We start from the raw sequence: 22,889 nt of genomic DNA, 5'->3' as shown, positions 1-22,889 counted from the left end.
GCACACCCGGAAGACCACCGGGAGCCAGTGCAGCTTTCATTGTGTTTTATCGGACATAATGTCCAGTTGTGTCCATCAAGGCTTCCCATCTCTCTCTCGAACCCTCATGAAATTCTCATGACGCCTTCTGGGAGAGATTATTATTATAACCCATTCTCAGATTCTTCCAACATCTCCTGCAACTTGAAATGAGTAACTTGCTGTCAGATTGTCATGTTTTTAAATTAATGAATTTTAGAACCTTGTATTGTGTTCGCTTCTGGTTTTAGGAGCAAGGAAGGTTTGCATAAAGCCAAAGACATACTGACACGTCTTGGGGTTGAGCCTTCCCATGAAGACTGCATCGCTGTCCAGCACGTGTGCACCATTGTGTCATTCCGCTCTGCGAACCTGGTGGCAAGTACTCTTGGTGCTATCCTGAATCAGCTGCGGGACAATAAAGGAGTTGGCCGGCTGCGCACCACAGTGGGGGTGGACGGATCCCTTTACAAGATGCATCCACAGTAAGATCTTGTGCAGTTTCCATAATTATATCTTGGCACCTGTTAAGAGCCATCTCTAGCAAAGGTCAGCTACGCAGCACATCATGCTGGCATCTGATACGCACTCTGAACTTGAGCTAAATAAACAGAATTCTTCATAGAGAGAAACGTGGACGGTTAATAATGCAGGCTAGAATCTGAAAAATAGTTAAAATAGTCTTTTTTTTTTGATGAGATGGCAGCTATATCAATTTGATAAATAAATAAACAGTATACTGTATGTATGAGGACGCTCCATATCCTAATAGGGATAGCTACTTTTACAATATTTGTAAACTGGTTGCCACCTAGGCCCTTAAGCATCTCTGTAATATGCAGAGCTCTGTAGCTTCTATTGTATTTCGCTGAGTATTTGTAGGAGAAAAGCAGACAGAACTGGGTGACGAAGTTACCGTATTTTTCGGAGTATAAGATGCACCTTCCCCCCCCCCAAAAAAGAGGGTGAAAATCTGGGTGTGTTTTATATTCCGAATGCAGCCTCGCAAACAGAGATTTCAGAGGCTGAAAGAAGCTTCAGAAAAAAAGCCTCTGAAACGAAGCTTCAGAAAAAAAGCCTCTAAACAGAGCTTCAGAAAAAAAGCCTCTGAAAGGCTTTTATCTAAAATAATATGGCAAGCAACAAAAGAAGAATCAGTAAAGATTCTTATCAAACTATGCTAACAAATCTGAAGAATGACACAATAACCAACAGATCGGAAGAATTTAATCTATATACCAATACCAAAGAAAAGAGATTGAACAAAGTACAGATAGTCCTTCAGAATAAAAGCCTCTGAAAGAAGCTTCAGAAAAAAAGCTTCCAAACAGAGCTTCAGAAAAAAACAAGAGATCCAAGTGCAGCCCCCTTTGAATTCTGTTGATTCTTATCTAGTACTTATTTAGTGCTGTCTGTTAGTTGATCAGATTTTTTTGTGTCTTAGTTTGCACAAATCGTCTATGCTGCAGCTTTATGAATGATCCTGATTCTTTGTGCCTGATATTATTCCATGGGTGCACATGCATGAAGGAATGGGGAAGGTGGCTTCCAGAGGTGGGATTCACATACTGCAGCACATGCATGAAGGAATGGGGAAGGTGGCTTCCAGAGGTGGGATTCACATACTGCAGCAACTGGTTCGCCCAGCACCGGAAATGTGAGCGCGCACATGCTTGCGGCATCACAAAACATGGCAATTCGCTCTCATGCGCCATCCACACATGGTGCAGCGTCAAAAACACAGCAATATAGGACGGGATTGTGCCTTGGTGGGTAGGCGGCCACCTGCAGGTCATCACTACCGGTTCACCTGAACCGGTCCAAACCGGCTGAATACCGCCTCTAGTGGCTTCCCATGCTTTCTCCCCTCTTTATCTATTCAGGATCTAATTAATAATTGTATGGGAGATGTTCAGGAAATCCTAGGGTTCTAAGAAACCTTAAGGGACTGAAAAATACCCTGGAAGAAGACAGTGTGGTCTGTCTATATGTCCACTCTCCCTCCCTCCCATCCATCAATTCTATTTAGACACCCAATCAACTCCAAACTGATTTGGTTAACACACAATAAAATAAACAATAAAATCACAAAAAAAAGATAAGAAGATGCGATCTGGTTGGTCTACATCAGGGAGGTCAAACTTGATTTCATTGAGGGCCGCATCAGGGTTGTGTTTGACCTCAAGGGGGGGCCAGTGTGGGTGTGGCCACCTCAGCGTCAATCGTGTCAGTGGCACCTGTGGCCCGAGCGCTCTGCCAATGAAAACGGGTGCCTGAGCTCCATTTTCGGCTGCGGTGGCTTCCTGCAACCCTCTGCCAGTGTAAACAGAGCTCAGGAGGGCCGCCTGCAGCCCTCCTGAGCTCTGTTTTCGCTGGCAGAGGCACCATGGGTTGGTCCTTTGCTGTTTCCAGGGCGGCCCTGTGGGCCAGATCTAAGCACCCCGTGAACCGGATTTGGATCCCAGGCCTTGAGTTTGACACCCCTAATCTACATAAAAACATAGACCAAAAGGCATTCAGCAGGGGGCTCCAACCATCTTAAGTCAAGGCCCGGAAGACCTCCAGGTTTTCAAGGCGTTATGGAACGCCAACGGAGTAGGAGTCCTATGGATATTAAGAGGCCCTTGATTCCAAAGGGCAGGCACTGTGCAACAGAGAAGGTATGCTTCCAGTAGATGGTCCTGTTTTATCAAAGGCATCCAGAGCATGCCAACTCTGCTGGCTTGTATTTGCTGGGCATAAACAATGGTACGTAGGCAGTTCCTCAAATAATCTGGACCCGTTCCATGTAGGGCTTTGCAGATGACGACCAGTAATGTAGATTATGCCCTAAAGCAGGGGTCTCCAACCTTGGCAACGTTAAGACTTGTGGACTTCAACTCCTAGAATTCCTTAACCACTACACCAAACTGGCTTAGTTACTCCTAGATACCATATGAATTGCTTTCATGCCTTTGTATGAGGAGAGATGCTGGTTAGCATGATGGGAGTATTGCTGAAGATGGCACAGGCACAAGGTGAGCCAGACTTCAGCTGTGAGCTATGAATGTGGTTGTCAATTCACAAAGCATCCCTGGTTTGCTCTTGAGTTGCCATAGGCCAGTGGGGATGGCACGGCAGCCAAAGACAGATGCATATTCCAGACTTATCTCTCTCAAGGCTGTATCCCAGGGTTACCCACAGCAGCCCGGAGGGGAATGTCCTCTCAACCTGTGAAATTGCTGCATTGGCAAATGTGATTGATGACACACCCTGGGGGGAGCGGGGGGGGGGGAGAGCTGGCTTCACTTGGGAACCTACTGACATGAAGCTCCTAATAAATAACTGGATTTCTTTTGAAGCTTGGCTCCAGAATCATGCTTTAATTAGGGCATCCGTGGGAACCCTGACAGCGGTTGTGTTGTGCATTAAACGAAAGATGAATGTAACCCTCGTTTTTCCCCTTTTTGTTCTTTAGATACTCCAGGCGCTTGCACAAAACGATACGGCGCTTAGTGCCTGATTCCGATGTGCGTTTCTTGCTCTCTGAGAGTGGCAGCGGGAAGGGGGCGGCCTTCGTGACCGCAGTAGCTTATCGGCTGTCGGAGCAGCACCGGTTGATTGCAGAGACCCTGGCAGAATTCAAGCTCACCAACGAACAGCTGCTTCAGGTGAAGAAGCGGATGAGGATCGAGATAGAGGCCGGCCTCAAGAGGAAGTCACATGACCATGCCAAGGTCAAGATGCTGCCCACCTTTGTCCGCAGCACCCCTGATGGGACAGGTAGCTCTCTCATGACCTTTAGGGGGAGACGGTTGATCTGCTGCCCATTAGATATGTCAGAATACAGCCTCCATAAACCCCAAGTATATGACCATGGTGATCTGTCCCCGTCCACACACACACACACAAACACAGCCAGCCGAGGGTTAAGGGAGCACTTGGCACGCACCCAGGTCTCTATCTCCAACTTGGCAGCGATATACACACCGTCTGCCAAGTGCTTTATTTCCACAGAAACAGAAAGATAATATACTCAGCGTACAAGAGTCCAACAAAAATAAATATTCCTCTCAGCAGTTTCGGACGAGGCTTTAGTGACTATCCAAGGTTTATTTTTGTTTGTCACAGGGATCACTGGCCACCACCCTCTATTATATAGTCTCGGGGGTGTGGTCCAGTGACTCAGTTCTAATCCCTAGCACGCCTCCTGAGCTGCTGCAATCGTTTATCACGCCTTCGGAGGCGTGCGTCCAGGAATGATGTCTCTCCTTCACTCTCATCCGAGACACCTGTCTCCCTGCTAATCTCCTCTCCCTCGGCCGGCACCTGAGACAGTGCCAGAGGGGAGGGGCCTGGAGAGGGAGGCCTGGCTGACTCCTCTTCCTCATGCTCGGAGCTTTCTTCCTCCGATGGGATAGGCTCAGAGGGCGGGGCCACAACATATGGTCTGGAATTACGGGTATGGAAATCAAAAAATAAAAAGAGCCCCAGATTGATATAGAATGAAGATTAAAAGAAGAAGAAGAAGAAATAAGGCTAGAACCCACCAATCAAAGATCTATTGGTTGTCAATCCACAAATTCTGTAATTTTCCTGAGATATTGATACACATACTTCAATATGCATGCTGGCTAGCTGGGGAATTCTGGGATAATCAGTGGAATGGCTTACCCCCCAGAGGTTATGAGTGCTCCATCACTGGAGGTTTATAAGAAGAGACTGGACAGCCATTTGGCCGGAATGGTATAAGGCAGTGATGGCTAACTTTTTCCGGACCGAGTGCCCTAAGCGTGCGTGCGTGCGAATGCACAGAGCGCGCGCCCGAACCCCCAACATGCAGTGCACACGCGGCCTCAGCGCAACCCCTGTGCACGCCCCAATGCACATGCCCCGCCCCTGTGCATGCGTGGCAGAGGCCCGACAACCAACTGGCTTGCAGGAGGCGCGCTTGCATGCACGGCAGCTGAATTGGGGCGATGGCTTGCGTGCCCACAGAGAGGGCGCTGCATGCCACCTGTGGCACACGTGCGTTTGGTTCGCCACCATGGGTATAGGGTCTCCTGCCTGAGTAAGAGATTGGACTAGAAGACCTCTAAAGTCCCTTCTCTGTTATTCTGTATTCTATTCTATACCCCTTTCAATTGTAATAGACCTGCAGTGCCATCTAGTGGCAAACCTTATCTGATGCACCTCAGTCATATTCAGCATTGTTCAGCAATCCAAATTTTGTTGGTGTGAGATGGGTGAAATCCAGCAGGTTCTGAAAGGTTCTGGTAGTGGAAATTTTGAGCAGTTTGGAGAACCTGCAAATACCACCTCTGGCTGGCCCCAGAGTGAGGTGGGAATGGAGACTTTGCAATATCCTTTCCCCAGGAGTAGGGAGGGAATGTGGATTTTGCAATATCCTTCCCCTGCCTCACCCACCAAGCCACACCACGCCCACCAAGCCACGCCCACAGAACTGGTAGTAAAAAAAAAATTGGATTTCACCACTGGTGTAAGACGTTAATATTAAAATACTATATGCCTCAACGTCCTGCATTTTCAATACATTTTAGGCCAATTAACCAATTGGGAAGATACATGTTTGATTTTGTTATTTCAATAAACTTTTTCAAAATGGCTCTATATAGTATATATAGTTTAGTCTAGTGAAAAGGACTAGGGGTGACATGATAGCAGTGTTTCAATATTTGAGGGGCTGCCACAAAGAAGAGGGGTCAGCCTATTTTCCAAAGTACTTGAGGGTAGGACAGGAAGCAATGGGTGAAAACTAATCAAGGAGAGAAGCTACCTAGAACTAAGGAGAAATTTCCCAACAGTGAGAACAATAAACCAGTCAAACAATTTGCCTTCAGAAGTTGTAGATGCTCCATCACTGGAGATTTTAAAGAAATGACTTGACAGCCACTTGTCTGAAATGGCATAGGGCCGTGATGGCGAACCTATGGCACGCGTGCCACAGGTGGCACACGGAGCGATATCTGTGGGCACACAAGCGTTGCCCTAGCTCAGCTCCAGCCAGTATGTGCGTGCCGGCCAGCTGATTTTCGGGCCTTCCGGGCCCACCGGAAGTCGGGAAACGGGCTGTTTCTGGCCTCCGGAGGGTCTCCGGGGGGATGGGGAAGGCCGTTTTTGCCCTCTCCAGGTTCCTAGAAAGCCTCTGGAGCCTGGAGAAGGTGAAAAATGGGCCTACTGGGCCCACTGTGCCATCACCTGCCAAAAGCGGGGGTTGTGGATACATGCGCGGGGGGCATTGAATTATAGGTGTGGGCACACGCATGCGTGAACCCCCCCGCACTCCCCCCGCTTTTAGCACGTGGCAGCAAAAAGGTTAGCCATCACTGGCATAAGGTCTCCTACTCAAGCAGTGGGTTGGACTAGAAGACCTCCAAGGTCCATTCCAACTCTGTTATTCTGTTATATTAATTAGCTGTATTAATAATATTAATTGATAGTCCAGTGTCTATTCTTGAGAAGACTTGTACAGGGAAAGGCAAGTGAAATGCAGTATTTTCCTCCTCCAGTGGCCATCCTGATGTCTATGAGATACTTACCAGCAGACCGCATCACCATCTCCAACAGAATTTAATGTCTTTATTCCTAATATTTAAAACTCCTTTGTTTGCAGAGAATGGGGACTTCCTAGCTCTGGATCTCGGTGGGACAAATTTCCGTGTTTTGCTGGTGAAGATCCGAAGTGGTAAAAGAAGGATGGTGGAAATGCACAATAAAATATATTCAATCCCTGTAGAGGTTATGCAGGGGACGGGAGAAGAGGTGAGCCTTACACGAAGAAAATAAGTAATATTATTATTTGTTAAATGCGATTTTGAAAACAAGAACCTATATCTCATGATAGGAATTTCCTTCTCTTTTTAGCTGTTCGATCACATTGTCACCTGCATTTCGGATTTCTTGGATTACATGGGAATAAAAGGAGCTCGCCTCCCTCTGGGCTTTACGTTTTCTTTTCCCTGCAAACAGACCAGCCTAGATTGTGTAAGTGACTCTTGTTGTTTACAAACGTAAAGTTTTCATATTTTTGGCCTCCGCACGCTCTGTTTTCGGGCCTTTTTTTGGTCTTTTTTTAGCCCATTTTCAAGGCTTTTTTCTGCCTTTTTAGAGGCTTTTTTGGGTCTGTTTTGGGGGCTTTTTTGGCCCATTTTCAGGGCTTTTTTCAGCCTGTTTTTGAGGCTTTTTTCTGCCCGTTTTCGAGGCTTTTTTCTGCCTGTTTTTTTGGGGGAAATGGGCCAAAAAAGCCTAGAAAATGGGTCCAAAAAGCCTCAAAACCGGGCCACAAAAGCCCCCAAAATGGGCTGCAAAAAACCTCGAAAATGGGCAGAAAAAAGCCCCCAAAACAGGCTGAAAAAATGGACCAAAAAGCCGCTGAAAAAAGACTGGAAAAGGGCCGAAGAAAGGTAGCCAAAAATGTTTTTTTGTTGTTTTCCTCTTCTAAATTTAGGTGCGTCTTATAGTCCAAAAAATACGGTAGCTTAGTCTAACATTCCACAGGTGTGGCATAGATGTCATGGACAGTCTTCTTAACGCCATCTTTCTCCAATCAAATGGCAACTAAACCAATTGGAACTGCGGGGCCAAAGAAATTTTGGGAGTTGTAATCCCAAAATTATTATTGGGCATGCAATAATAAATGGCTGTCGTATGTGTTCATTAGTTGTTTAGGTCCAGTATTGCTTCTGGTGGCTATTTCTGATTTGTTCTAATAACACATGTCAGGCGTGAACTTTATTTCTTTATTTCGTTTTTCAGGGTATCCTTTTGACTTGGACCAAGGGTTTTAAGGCTACTGACTGTGAAGGAGAGGATGTTGTTAATTTGCTAAGAGATGGAATTAAAAGAAGAGAGGTGAGTTATATATCTGTTTTTGGTTCAAGATTGAAGGATTGTGATAATTTAAAAATTAATATATTGTTGGTTGAATCACCGATGTATCCCCTACATTGTTTAAAATATAGTACATACCCTGTTTTCCCCAAAATAAGACATCCCCTGATAATAAGCCCAATCGAGCTTTTGAGCGCATGGCAATAAGGCCAACCGCTTATTTCAGGGTTCAAAGAAATATAAGACAGGGTCTTATTTTCAGAGAAACATGGTTATAAAGTGAAGGATATGCAAAAAAAATAAAATATGCTGGTGAAATTGGCCTTTGATGGTGATTTAATACATACCTGGTGTACCCAAAAATTATGTAAATGAGCTTCCTATTGAACCATTATTGCTAACATTTTAGAATATGTTGCTTTTTGGTAAAATCTGTCAAAAGAGTATAACCAGAAGTGTTCATTGAGGGAATATTAAATGGTAAAAGCTAGATGTAGGTCATAAGGAAGTGGTTGAAGCTTTGTCTCTGTACATGTGTTGAATGTACAAAACATTTATAAAGGGGGGAAAGCTTCAATTGCATGATCATGGCTTCCATCTTGCTTTTTTTTTTTTGACACGTACAATCCCGATGCCCCAGGAAATAATGGATTGAATTCCTCATTCCATTCCTGAAGATTGGCTTTTTTCTATTAGAGACCCCAATATTAAGATCTATCCTAATTTGAATCAGATTATAGCAGAGTGTAGTGTAGTGATTAAGGCTCCCAGCCAGGAAACTGAGTTCTAGTCCCACCTTATGCTCATGGAACAATCACTCGCCCTAAGTAGAAGGCAATTTCAAACCACTTCTGAAATCATTCATTCATTTGTTCACTCATTTATTCGTTTGTTCTGTTCATTCATATCCCACCTTTATTATTAGAATAGAATTACAGAGTTGGAAGGGGCCTTGGAGGTCTTCTAGTCCAACCCCCTGGTTAGGCAGGAAACCCTACACCACTTCAGTCAAATGGTTATCCAACATCTTCTTAAAAACTTCCAGTGTTGGAGCATCTACAACCTCTGGAGGCAAGTAGTTCCACTGATTAATTGTTCTAACTGTCAGGAAATTTCTCCTTAGTTCTAAGTTGCTTCTCTCCTTGATTAGATTCCACCCATTGCTTCTTGTCCTGCCCTCAGGTGCTTTGGAGAATAGCTTGACTCCCTCTTCTTTGTTGCAACCCCTGAGATATTGGAACACTGCTATCATGTTTCCCCTAGTCCTTCTTTTCATCAGTCTAGACATACCCAGTTCCTGCAACCGTTCTTCATACAAGTGACTCAAAGCAGGAAACATGTCCAACACACCTTCCTCTTCCTTTTTTCCCTATAACAATAACCCTGTGAGGTGGGTTGAGCTAAGAGAGATAGACTGGCTCAAAATCACCCTGTTGGCTTTCATGACCAAGGGCAAGACTTGAACTTGTGATTTCCTGCTTTCTAGCCTGGTGCCTTAACAACTAGACCAAGCTGAAATTTTCAGGAATTTGTCCAGGTAGTTAGTTACCAGGAGTCAACAATGACTCTTAAGGCACCAAAAAAAGCAGTACCCTAAAACATAGGTAAGTTGGGAGCATAGCAATGAGACTAACTCTTAGTAGGCATAGATAGCATTAACTGCTCTAGGAGCAGACTGTTAATTTGGAGAACTATGGAATATTTCAGACCTGACTGACCAGGCCATCCTGAGCCAGTATGGAATGGCTAGGACAGAATGTCCAGAGGAGATACAGAACATTCTGGAAGGGCAGGTTTTGCAGCTCCCTGTTAGTCATGCAGTAGCATGAAGGATTGGGAGACAAAAAAGGATTACCACAAGGTTCATGCATTTAAGTCTGTATTTTCACCCATTCTTCTTACTATTGGAAAGTATCAGGAAAGTGTTCTGGAAGAAGGGAGAAACTATATTTTTTAATACTTAATTTTTTCATTTTTTGGAATTGTTAAACAGCCTCAGCTAACTACTTTTATTTATTTATTTTCATAGTTGGTGTATACATTTCTTCCCTTTGCTAATAGAGCCATGAAAGGACCATAAATTTGCAATATAAATCGCCATATAGACTAATCTTTTCTAAACTGATGCCTTCCAACTAGTTGGATCTAAACTTTGTATTGTCCCTGTTGACTACAAATGCTGGGAATTGTAGTCCTAAAATATCTGGAGGACTCTAGATTGCCTTAGAGATTCATTTTAAGCTTAAATTAAAATGAACAAGAATTAGGATTAATTAATTAATTAATTAATTTATTGGTTTGATTTATATGTTGCCCTTCTCCAGAGACTCAGGGTGGCTTACAATGTGTTAAGCAATAGCCTTCATACTTTTGTATATACTTGCTTAGTAGGGCTTTCGGCCCCCCCAAGCGGTGTTCTTTTTTATACAAAGTCAGCTTATTACCCCCACAATCCGGGTCCTCATTTTACCTACCTCGAAAGGATGGAAGGTTGAGTCAACCTTGAGCCTGGTGAGATTTGAACTTGCAGTAATTGCAGGCAGCTGGTGCTACTTAACAGCACTTTAGTCTGCTGCACCACCAAAGCTCTTCAATCCCATATAACTGTGATGATGAACCTATGACACGCGTGCCGGAGGTGGCACGCAGAGACCTCTCTGGGGGCACGTGCGCCGCCGTCACCTGCTCTCTGGTTTCAGATGCGCGCGGGCCAGCTGGTCTTCACAAGTGCCGGAGCGCTGGAAAATGGCCCAAAAAACAGCCAAAAAGCAGGTTTCTTAGTTAAAACGATACCCTGCTGGAAGTCTTCTGCTGTTACTAACTCCTAAATAAACCTTTGTAATATGAACTCAGCTTTTATTCCCTTAAGATTATCTGTTTTATTCTAGGCTGCTACCAGAAGACAGGCCTAGTTTTTTCCAGACCCTTCAAGTCAGCTTGCAGTTAACATTTCTATGACATTTCCTCAGCCTAGCATTCTCAGGTTGTAGAGGAAGGTGCTGGGTTGATATGTGGCTGTAATTTGTAAGTAGTATCAAGAATCTGAAAGTCTGTAGAGATTCTCAGTCATCCAAGTCATAGTTGTCCCAAAGGTGCAGCGAAACGTCTTCAAAAGAAAAAACAAGGAAGTCCAGTTGCCTCCTGAAAAAGCACCTTTGAAAGTATCAAGAATGTTTCATTTCTACCAATTAAAAGAAAATCCTCTTTTCATGATCATTAGGATATTGGCAAAAAAGCAGAGAACAGATAATAAATGCTGGGTTGACTCTCTCCTTTTTTTTTTGCAAATAAAATAATGGTGTAACCATTTTTTATTTTAAATTTGATTTATATGCCGCCCTTCTCCGGAGACTCAGGGCGGCTTACAATGCGTTAAGCAATAGCCTTCATCCTTTTGTATATTTATACAAAGTCAGCTTATTGCCCCCACAAACTGGGTCCTCAATTTACCTACCTTAGAAAGGATGGAAGGCTGAGTCGACCTTGAGCCTGGTGAGAATTGAACTCGCAGTAATTGCAGGCAGCTGGATGTTAAATGCTGCCTTAGGAGGCATTAGCCTCCTACGCCACTCAGGCTCCTTTTTTTTTTGTCTCTTTCAAGGAATTTGAACTGGATGTTGTGGCTGTCGTGAATGATACTGTTGGAACTATGATGACTTGTGCCTATGAAGATCCGAATTGTGAAATAGGACTCATCGTGGGTATGTCTGAGACTTGCTTTAAATGTTGCTGAGGAACGTAATGGTATTTATACAACAGGCCCTGTTTTCAACCATGCCAAAAACTTCCTTTTTATTTTAATAATTCTACTTTATATTCTAACTGACTTGACGTTTACATTTGTCAAACCAGAAGCTTTTCTAGAAACAGTTGTATTTCCAGTCCTTAGTATCAGTTCCCCTGGGGAGTGGGATTTTCCCCCCATATGTGATTTCAGAAGGTAGATAAGAGTAGATCTCGACAAGAACAACATTCAGCTATGCTGGGGAGAAGCTTTTTGACAAGTATTATTTAGGGAATAAACAAAATTCTAGAATTCAGTTTGAGTGGAAGGTATTTTTATCTCCACCTCTGGGTTTGTATCATGACCACAAGATACGTGTTTTTTTGTCTCTGGGGTCTCTGCCCCCTTTGGGATGTCCATGACATTTTTGACAGCCTTCAAGTTAAGAAAGCCGCATGTCCCTGCTCTTGGACGATAAGAAAAAACTCTGGTTGTGAGCCTTTTTATTTCCAAATTCCAGGAACCGGGAGCAATGCCTGCTACATGGAGGAAGCCAGAAATATTGAAATGGTGGAAGGAGACCAAGGCAGGATGTGTGTAAACATGGAATGGGGTGCCTTTGGGGACAACGGATGCTTAGATGACATCAGGACGATCTATGACAAAGCTGTGGATGAGTTTTCGTTAAATAGCGGCAAGCAAAGGTAGGTCCTGATGAGAAATGTGAAGTCGTGTGGCTTTCTTTTGCGGCGAAGGTGGTTATCCCAAGTTGTGTGCCGTACTGTTGGAGAACAGAAGGGTGTACAAGTCAGCCAGAGACTGAGCGCTTACAGTCAGAATGCAGATGTGTGTGTCAGCAAAACTACTGTGGTTTCTTTTACAAGATCCTGATGATAACATCAAGAACATCACCCAAAAATCTAGCGTGAAGTCAGAAATATTTTTATCTGCCACCATGAAAGATGGGTAACAACCATACTGTTGTGACCTAGGCTCACTTAGTCATTACAAGACACAATTAGTCCCAAACAATCCTATTTAATTATAACAGCTGAGAATTACTTCATTCCCAGCTTAGTCCAAATTAATTTCAAACCAAGTCTTTCAGAAGAAGTCCTTTGGGCTTATCACAAACCTTTATCTTCTTTGGCACCCTGCCAAAGGTCTTTCTTGGCAAAGCCTCACGAAGTTCAGAAACAAGAGACGCCGACTGGAAACAGATTTAGCAACGTTGCTTTTCTACAAAGAGCCCAAGAGCTTTTGCTGCTCTTTTAAGCCTTATGGGAGGGGACAATCATCTCCTGGCCTTACTCCTGAGTCGTCCTTTTTGCTTTAGCTGCTCTTGCCTTCTGGCAGCTCTGCACATGCTCCTCCTGTTCCTCTGCCTCTCTGCTGTCTGACTCTGGAGGCTCCGGAGTCCGTGCATCACTCCCAGATGGCCCTGGTCCCATCTCTCCCTCCAACGCAGAGCCCTTGTCCGGGGCTTCCCCAGACTCCTCACTGTCCGACTCCACTGCCAGCTCCGCAGGCTGCTGGTGGACCACAACACATACTTAAATTGAAACGGGCTAGGACTTTCCAAAGTCAGCAATGTAGTCTCTGAGCATGCTCAGGAAACTTTATGGTGGAATGAGAAATAACAGCTGTTGGTTTGGGAAATAACAGGTTTTGATTCCTGATCAACATGGAAGAATAGAAAGAACAAATTGCTATCATCTCCCCCCCCCCTTTTTTTTTTTTCCAGGATAAAAGCATGCTTTTTCTCTTTCCTCCCTTTGGCCAGTACTCTGCCAATTCATTGGTCATTTAGTGAGCATTTGCAGTTATGGCAGTGTTGAAAATGTAATTTTGCAACTACTGTATTTTTTGGACTATAAGACGCACTTTTTTTGTCTCCCAAAAGAAGGTGAAAATGTCTGCTGCGTCTTATAAACCGAATATTGCCGAAGCCTCGCTCACCCACCGGCCATTTTTTTGGCCTCAGCATGCCCCGTTTTTGAGGCTTTTTTGGCCCACTTTTGAGGCTTTTTTCAGCCTATTTTCAAGGCTTTTTTTGCCCCATTTTTTTTAAAAAAAAAAACAGGCTGAAAAAAGCCCCAAAAAGGGCCAAAAATGGGGCGCACAGAGGCCAAAAGCCATTTTTTATTGTTTTCCTCTTCTAAATTTAGATGCGTCTTATAGTCAGGTGCATCTTATAGTCTGAAAAAATACGGTAATCCTTGCACCTAGGACATTGACAGGTCTGTAAAGCAAAGGAAAGCTGAAGTAATATTGTGAAGTATGGTCGTGGTTTCCCTTACAGAGCATTTCATTTAATGATCAAGTTGCTGGCTCCTCTTGTGGTTGCTAAATGAGAACTACCCATTTAGGAAAAATCAGAGGGAATTGGAAATCTGCAGAGTGGAAGGATTGTCATATTCATTAGCAGATATAAAAGACACAAGGGTTAGGGTGGCTTCTCAAGTCGCACGGATTTCTGAATCAGGGCTTACAACAGATTGTTTAGTGACCCTTCAAAGTTGCAACAGCACTGAAAAAGGTGATTTGGGACCATTTTTCACACTTAACGACCGTTGGAGTATCCCTATGGTCACATGATCAAAATTCAGATGCTTGGCAATTGGCTCAAATTTATGAGGATTGCAGTGTCCTGGGGTCATGGATCTCCTTTTGCAACCTTCTGAGAAGCAAAGGCAATGGGGAACTCAGATTCACTTAACAACCACATTACTAACTTAACCACTGCACTGATTCACTTAACAACTATGGCAAGAAAGGTTGTAAAATGGAGCAAAACTCACTTAACAAATGTTTTACTGAGCAGCATAAATTTTGGGCTCGATTGTGGTCGTAACTTGGAGGACTGCCAGCAGTTTACCGACTGCATTGGTTTTACATTTTTTGCTTCATGTAAACGAAGCAGTGTAAAAATTCTCCCCCACAATATGCTTGTGAAAATTGCGGTAGATTTAAAAATAAAATTCTTACGAGAAAAGAGAATGAAACTTGCGTGTCCCCTTTTCAGGAAATCTCCTTGTTCTTTCTAAGGGCAGACAGTTGCCATTCAGTTCCAAGCTGAAAGACTCATTTTTTTCTTAAGTCATCCAAAGTTTATAAGTTTTTCCCTAAAGAAATCTTGTTGTCTATAAAAACACTTACCGTACTTTTCGGAATATAAGACACACTCCCTCCCCAAAAGAGGGTGGAAATGTTGGTGCATCTTATACATTGATATACTCTGATGCAGGGTGGATTTGATTTAAATCGAGTTGATTTAAATCACAATTTAAATCATGATTTAAATCACTAGTAAAAAGGCTTGATTTAAATCAACTCAATTTAAATCATAATTTTTAAAGAGCAACTGTCATCTCTGTTACTCCTTTGACCCACTGTTGGCTCACCGATAGTCCCAGTGTTGCAGAATATACAGCCTCATGCTACATAACTAAGCTCCATTTCATGCTGAATAAACTAAATTATTTATGTATCTTAAATAGAAAACTATCTTATGATAGATTTTTACCCCAAAAGTTTTTTATTAAAATAAATTCGATAAAAATCAAAAAAGTCCAATTTAAATAAAAAAATCCAATTTAAATTTAAAAAATCTGATTTTTTTGATTTTTTAAAAAAACCATTGATTTTTAGCCACCCTGCTCTGATGCGTCTTATAGTCCGAAAAATACAGTAATTTCTGTCATTTTTGCTAACAGTGTTTCTGAACTGGTATTTTTGTCTACGATCGTAGGTATGAGAAGATGATCAGCGGAATGTATTTAGGGGAAATTGTCCGTAACATTTTGATTGACTTCACAAAAAGAGGATTCCTCTTCAGAGGTCAAATTTCAGAAACACTGAAAACTAGGGGCATTTTTGAAACCAAGTTTCTTTCACAAATTGAAAGGTAAGTGCGCACAATATATCTGGAATGAAGCTTGTTATTATCTCAATATATTAGCAGTTACTTAAGTATCTCATTTAACATTTTCTTCCCAAATCACATCAATACTTTGTCCTCACCATCTAGCTTAGACGTGGGGGAACAATGGCCCTTCATGACTTCAACCTCCATGCTGGCTCAGGAATTCTGGGAGTTGAAGTCCACAAGTCACAAAGGGGCTGCGCTTCCCCACTTCTAATCTAGCTGATTTTTTTGACTGATTTTTGCAAAAGCTGCAAAACCAGTATCAGTGCTACTTAGTACTTAGAAAGAAATCACAGGAAGATCCTAAATGTGTGAAATCAAGAAACAAGTAAGAGGCAAGACGTGTCCCATGTAATCATCGGGGGGTTAATTGGATTTGAAGGAAACCATCCACTTCCTTTCTTGGAGTGTCTTTCTATGATATGTAACAGGTTTCCACCATGCCAGTGTTCTGGTATCAGAACAAACATATTTTGCTTCAGCAGAAGCCCAGAAAGAAAACAGTTTGGTAGCAGTATGGGGTTGTTTTCTTTTTTTTGGCAGGTTCCTTCGAGTCATCGTTGATTCCTGGTAACTTTCTGGATCAGTCCCTGCAGTTTTCTTGGCAAGGATTTTTGGTGGCATTGCCTCCTTCCTAAGGCTGAGAGAGTGTGATTGTCCCAAGGTCACTTAGCTGACTTTATTAAGGCAGGATTAGAACTCAGAGTCCCCTGGTTTCTAGCCTGATGCCTTAATCTCCACACCACACCACACCGCATCACATTATGTTGTTGTTGTTAGTTGCGAAGTCGTGTCCGACCCATCGCGACCCCATGGACAATGTTCCTCCAGGCCTTCCTGTCCTCTATCATCCCCCAGAGACCATTTAAGCTCACGCCGACTGCTTCAGTGACTCCACCCAGCCACCTCGTTCTCTGTCGTCCCCTTCTTCTTTTGGCCTCAATCGTTCCCAGCATTAGGCTCTTCTCCAGTGAGTACTTCCTTCTCATTAGGTGGCCAAAGTATTTTGAGTTTCATCTTCAGGATCTGGCCTTCTAAAGAGCAGTCAGGGTTGATCTCCTCTAGGACTGACCGGTTTGATTGCCTTGCAGTCCAAAGGACTCGCAGGAATCTTCTCCAGCACCAGAGTTCAAAAGCCTCAATCCTCTGGTGTTCAGCCTTTCTTATGGTCCAACTTTCACAGCCATACGTTGCAATTGGGAAAACCATAGCCTTGACTATACACACTTTTGTTGGCAGGGTGATGTCTCTGCTGTTTAATATGCTGTCACATAATGTAGGAACATATTAATATAAAAACTGAGGAGTAATGCTGACCATCTCCAGAGCATCTGATTCTTCAATGATTCTCTCTCGGACAGTGGGCAGTTCTCACCTGTTTTCTGTGACAAGGCCTTTTAAAAATCAGGCGAGAGCTACTAATGAAAGGGTGCACTTAAAGGATGTTTATGTATGGTGGGAGACTATAATTTTACCTTGCCTAAGGTGTTTATTGAAAAAAAAAATCTTTATTTTGAAACATTATAAGAACATTAGATGAGAGCTAAAGTTGAAAGAAGTGGGCTTGGGTTCAGAATTCATCATACTTGCAATATTCCCACTGAAATCAGGGATATACTTCAGTTCATATAAGACTCGTAAAATCTCGTGTTCCAGAAATAAAATGTTCTGGGGAACTCGGAAACAATTCCATTCCATCTTTGGACCAAGCTAGTTAGATTGTTTTGCAGGTGGTGATGGTCCCATTATGGTCATCCAGATGTTCATGAGAGTGGATCATTTTCTAAAAGGTTCTGACTCAAAAACGTTTACACCACACTAATGATAACATCCTCATAGCCTACTACTGAGGCTATTGCTAAGAGCCGAGGTGGCACAGTGGTTAGAGTGCAGTACTACAGGCTACTGCAGCTGACTGCTAGCTGCAGTTCAGCAGTTCAAATCTCACCAGCTCAAGATTGACTCAGCCTTCCATCCTTCCGAGGTGGGTAAAATGAGGACCCAGATAGTTGGGGGCAAGAGGCTGACTCTGTAAACCGCTTAGAGAGGGCTGTAAGAAGCACTATGAAGCGGTATATAAGTCTAAGTGCTATTGCTATTCGATTAGAGCCAGATTTCAAATAAAAACATCTTGCTTATGTGGAATTGCATAAATTCTGATTTATGTTTTGGCTAAATTGGCTTTAGCTGTTAGCCCTGCGAGGTAGTCTGGACCAGAAGCACAACTCGGAGCACAAGTTCTGTTTGTTTTTTTGCAAAACTGAAAGTATTTTGCTTCTCTTTTCCTTTAGAAAACCAGGGAGGAGCCTTTCTAAAACATACCCTGCACTCTCCCTCCTTCCGTAGGCAGAGATACCTTTTACACCTTGCTTGTCCAGTCTGCAGTTCTCCCTCCTGTCTCCCAAGGTCATCTCCGCATACTATTACATTAGTTGAATATATAGTGTGTAGGGTCTGCAGGTTGCTTGCAAAGCAGAGGTGGGTTTCAGCAGGTTCTGACCAGTTCTGGAGAACCGGTAGTGGAAATTTTGAGTAGTTCGGAGCACCGGTAAATACCACTCTGACTGACCCTGCCCCCATCTATTCTCTGCCTCCCGAGTCCCAGCTGATCGGGAGGAAATGGGGATTTTGCAGTAACCTTCCCCTGGAGTGGGGAGGGAATGAAGATTTTACAGTATCCTTCCCCTGCCATGCCCACCATGCCATGCTCACCAAGCCATGCCCACAGAATTGGTAGTAAAAATTGTTTGAATCCCACCACTGCTGCAAAGATACGTGAAATCTTTCAAATCTGTGTTGCCTAATAATTGAAAGTGGGCAGAGATCCCCAAGCCAGTTTTGCCTCAAATGATATGCTTATCTTTGGAAAATTATCCAAGTACTTGACTCTGCCCCCTTCGTGCCCTTTCTCAACAGTGATAGGTTAGCATTGCTTCAGGTCCGTACCATCCTCCAGCAGCTTGGCCTGAACAGCACTTGCGATGACAGTATAATTGTGAAGGCAGTATGTGGAGCTGTGTCGCGGAGGGCAGCTCAGCTGTGTGGCGCAGGAATGGCTGCTGTTGTAGATAAAATAAGGGAGAACAGAGGCTTGGAGCATCTGGATATAACCGTGGGCGTAGATGGCACACTATACAAACTTCATCCACAGTAAGTATTTTGTGTGTTTGTCTGAATGGTTTAAATCTCATTTCCCCTCCCCAGTCCGTGTGGAAAATGTTGTCATTCGGTCTCCAAGTACCTTTATCACCACTACCACCAGTCAGTCTCCACCCTTTGGCCGTTTTTGGCCTCCGCGCGTTGCATTTTCGGCTGGTTCCCCACCGCCTGGAACCAGCCGAAAATGTGATGCGTGGAGGCCAAAAATGGGGTGTGCGGAGGCCGAAAACTTGATGTGCGGAGGTGACAATCAGCGGCGATGTGCTGTGGCATTCCCCACAGCTTGGAACAGGTCTAAAACAGGGCATGCAGAGGCTGAAAATGCAATGCGCGGAGGTGGCAATGGGCTCTGGCGATCCCCGCAGCCTGGAACAGCTGATTGGCGGTATTCCGGGAGGCAAATCCTACCGCTAATCAGCTGTTCATGCTAAATCAGGCTGTGATAACGTGCTGATGCTGACCAGGCTGTTGGCTGTTGGCTGCAAGGACACTAGCCAGATGGATACCGATGGATTCTGGTAGGCAGAGGCAGAATTTTCTTTTCCTTGTTTCTCTGTGAGTGAAAATAAGTGCCTGCCTATTCCATCCACATCCTTGAATGTACGTAGAGCAGATACCAATCTGTGCCTCTGGCTTTCCATGGACAGTTTCTGCCAGGCATTTCTGTATTAACCAGATTGTTAATCTTCAAGATTGTTGGTTGGCAGCTCTAGGAAAAGCAGGCTCAACACATCTTGAAAACACCAGGTTGGAGAAGATAAAATGTATATGATATTATTCTATATAATATGCATGACCATTCATTTGCACAACCATCACGTTTTAGTCCTAATGTAGGAAAAACATTTCCACATTTTGGTTATTCTTCTAAGGGTCTCTTCAGTAAGATGGGTGGTGTAGAAATAAACAAATAAACAAATAAAATTAAAATTACCGCCTACCTGGGCATCCAGCAGTTGATCTGAAATCAGCAAGGTGGAGGAATAGCTGCCTTGCTGCTTTTGTACATGAGTGACATCATCACAGATTGGAAACAGCAGGGATTCTCATGCACCACACCTGCCATTGGGCAGATGTTTGTTTGTTTATTTATTTATTTGTTTGTTTATATTTATATACCGCCCTTCTCCCGAAGGACTCGGGGCGGTGAACAGCCAACAGATAAAACACAAGAAAATACAAAATTTAAAAACAGTATTAAAATCTAATTAAATTAATTTGGCCCACAATTAAAACACCCCTATATTAAGACCGATAATTACCAATTTAAGAATTAAAACAATTTAAAAGAGTTAGGCCAGCCTGGCTTGCTGGAATAAAAACGTCTTTAGGGAACAGCGAAAGGTGCGAAGATCCGGGATCCGCCGTATCTCCAGGGGCAGCTCATTCCAGAGGGTAGGTGCCCCCCCAGAGAAGGCTGTCCCCCTGGGGGGGGGACATTGTTTGACCGACGGCACCCTGAGGAGCCCCTCTCTGTGGGAGTGTACTGGTCGGTGGGAGGCTATGGGTGGCAGAAGGCAGATGTTGACCTTCCTGCCACCGGCTGCAAGTCAAGTGAAGCCCACCCATCCCATTCCAGCATATTTAGATGATGCTGCCAATTTCAGTTGGGTAGAAGGACTTTTCACCCCTTCTCTGCTTTCTGCAGCTTTTCAAAGGTCATGCACCAAACGGTAAAGGACCTGGCGCCCAAATGCGACGTGACATTCCTGCTTTCGGAGGACGGCAGCGGCAAAGGAGCCGCCCTCATCACCGCGGTGGGCTGCCGACTGCGCGACGCTGAGCACAACTGAACTCTGCTCCCTGGGCTGCTTATGGCTTCCAAGCACTTTCTTGACAAGCAGCGGTTCTGTAGCTTGAACTGGCGGGGAAGAGCCCAGAATTCACTGCTTGTGGTGGAAGAGTTGGGGTTTAAGGAAGAAAAAAAATAGTAAAATAAAAATAGAATGCTGATTAAGTATGCTGTTGCTGATAATATCTTCCACTTTGGGTCCTTTTGTCTGCATGTGTCTTTTTCTGCCCTATTTAGTACATTCCCCATCTGTAGATCATGAAAAAAAAAATATGGATAATTTAAACGAATGTCAGAAACTGATTTATGATTTTGAGGTTCTAAAATTACAGCCAAAAAATGGATGTGAGCGAGAGAGAAGGTGGTGGTACAATGTCAAGTGTATTCTTTGCAGCTGCTACTATGTCCACATTAAATAAATATACCACCAACAGTGCTGAATATGAGGCAAATGCTTATGCAAAGGGAACTTAGCAATTCCCATCTGAACTTTTCACCCAGTATTGTTTTATTCCTTCATCTTGAAGTTTCCACCGCAATCTGGTAGCACCTGAATCTTCTGGACTTAGACTTCCCTTAACGACCTGAATGTTCTTTTGTTTGCACTGAACCAAGGGATACACAGATCAATGAACGAGTCAATCAATATCTCTCCCCACTTATCAATTATCACTGCCATTTCTTTTGGCTTTGATAATCAATGTCAAAATTCCAAGTACCATTTCAAAAGGCAAGTCTTTGCTAATAAAATCAAATGCCCTAAGGTGATCCAGATCTCTCGTTTTGAGAAATACTTTTTGCCTTTATATTATTTTTGCCTTTTCCAGGTTTCTCCCATCCTTTAATAAAAGAGTTTGGAATTCCCTTGTTAGTTTATGTCCTGCTGAAAGCCATTTCCAATTTACTAAGGTCGTGAATTCTGGGAGAAACCTGAGAGCTTGCACGGGAGAATATAATGTGGTGTTGGGGGGCAGAGACCTGAGTTTCTGTCGGATCCGTATCACAGATAAACAGCCAGAAGAACAAGATCAGTGTAAGGCTATGGTATTCAACATCAAACAACCAAAGCTATAGGCATCTGCAGAACAGTAGCCACATTATTGTTTCATATATTGTATGTTGAGGTAGGACTTTGATTGTGTAGTGCTGGCTATCATTTCCACTCCTGCCTTTCCTCTAGAGTAGAGCAATATTTTTCAACCTCAGTAGCTTTAAGTTGTGGGGACTTCAACTCTTGGTTGGCTGAGGAATTCTGGGAGTTGAAGTCCCCACACCTTAAAGTTGGCCAGGTTGAGAAGCATTCCTCTAGACAAGGAGTGTCAAATTCGCGGCCTGCGGGCCAGATGTGTCACGTGCTGGCTCCGCCCCCCCGCCCCCCGGTTTAGCAAAGCGGAAAAAGTCATGTGACGCTGCTGTGACGATGTGAGTTTGACACCCCTGCTCTAGACTGAAGATACCAGGGACTACAGACGTGACCACCATTTTGATTTTCTCTTACAACCTAGGGTGACTGATACATTAATTCTAAAATTTGCAGGAAACTGAATAGGTATGAATGGCTTCCTACTCCGGATGCTTCTGTAGGACAGCGTTTACACAATTACAAAACATTAAAATAGTCTTGACTTTTGCTACAGCCAAAGAATCAGAGGGGAAAATGTGACACACTCTACCTTCTATGGTGATTACAGTAGAATTCCTAGTGAAACGATTTTTATGGAGTTGAATTGCACCAATTCTGCTTCTGAAAATGCACACTTGGAGATAGTTAGGCATGTGGGCAATTAGTACTCCTTTAACAATTCTAGGAGCGTTATCTTTTAAGGCCTGGTTTATTCCGTGGTTGGATTTGATGGTGCACTTTACCAAGATACTTGAAAAATATTGTTACAGGTAGCACCAAAGAAGATAATGTGCAAACAAACCACGGATATCCAAGTTACAAGATATCCAAGTTTGATCTAGACTTGAAATTTAAACCAGCGCATGATTATAGAGGCTGAACTCTGTTCTCTTGTTAGTAATTACCCCAAGTAGCAAAGGGATCAGCTGGTCTTTTTAAAGGCTCTCCAGCTATCTCCATTCCAATAAGAAATTATATTGATCACATCATTGGCAACAAGAAACCGCAACAAGAAAATAAAACCAAGCTTAGTGGATTACTTTTAAATCTCAAGATTCGGATTGCTTATCTCTTAATAAGCATTTTCAGTACACATTTTGGTGCATTGTGATCGAATGTTGTGGTAAAATGAGTCTCGCCCAGTATTTTGCAGCTTTCAGTGTGTGCGTGCGTACGTACGTCTTCCCGAACGATCGCATGATTCCCATGTTTTTCCTATGCTGGAAAGTCTTTTTATATTGCCTACTAGTAGTGATGATACTACATAGTGCAAAGTGGATATTTGTGACATAATTAAACTTTATTTTGAAGTGTG

At 43.4% G+C, this 22,889-nt stretch overlaps 1 protein-coding gene across 1 annotated transcript in view; it reads left to right on the top strand.

Moving 5' to 3' along the window:
- Positions 1 to 22,889, top strand: part of LOC117677991 (hexokinase-1) — a 64,664-nt gene extending 41,775 nt beyond the window's left edge. The window contains exons 9-18 of the mRNA XM_034438636.3: positions 270 to 503; positions 3,476 to 3,780; positions 6,632 to 6,780; positions 6,883 to 7,002; positions 7,774 to 7,869; positions 11,450 to 11,549; positions 12,093 to 12,276; positions 15,324 to 15,479; positions 18,417 to 18,650; positions 20,308 to 22,889. Of these exons, the coding sequence (XP_034294527.1) occupies positions 270 to 503; positions 3,476 to 3,780; positions 6,632 to 6,780; positions 6,883 to 7,002; positions 7,774 to 7,869; positions 11,450 to 11,549; positions 12,093 to 12,276; positions 15,324 to 15,479; positions 18,417 to 18,650; positions 20,308 to 20,452 (1,723 nt within the window). The 3' untranslated portion in view covers positions 20,453 to 22,889. The remainder of the gene's footprint in view (positions 1 to 269; positions 504 to 3,475; positions 3,781 to 6,631; positions 6,781 to 6,882; positions 7,003 to 7,773; positions 7,870 to 11,449; positions 11,550 to 12,092; positions 12,277 to 15,323; positions 15,480 to 18,416; positions 18,651 to 20,307) is intronic.

The sequence above is a fragment of the Pantherophis guttatus genome, chromosome 6 (genome assembly GCF_059756535.1).
Source record: "Pantherophis guttatus breed Tessera chromosome 6, ASM5975653v1, whole genome shotgun sequence".
In the NCBI taxonomy this organism is placed as follows: Eukaryota; Metazoa; Chordata; class Lepidosauria; order Squamata; family Colubridae; genus Pantherophis; species Pantherophis guttatus.
Note: the sequence above shows the minus strand (reverse complement) of the source record. Positions and strands in the feature narration are given on the sequence as shown.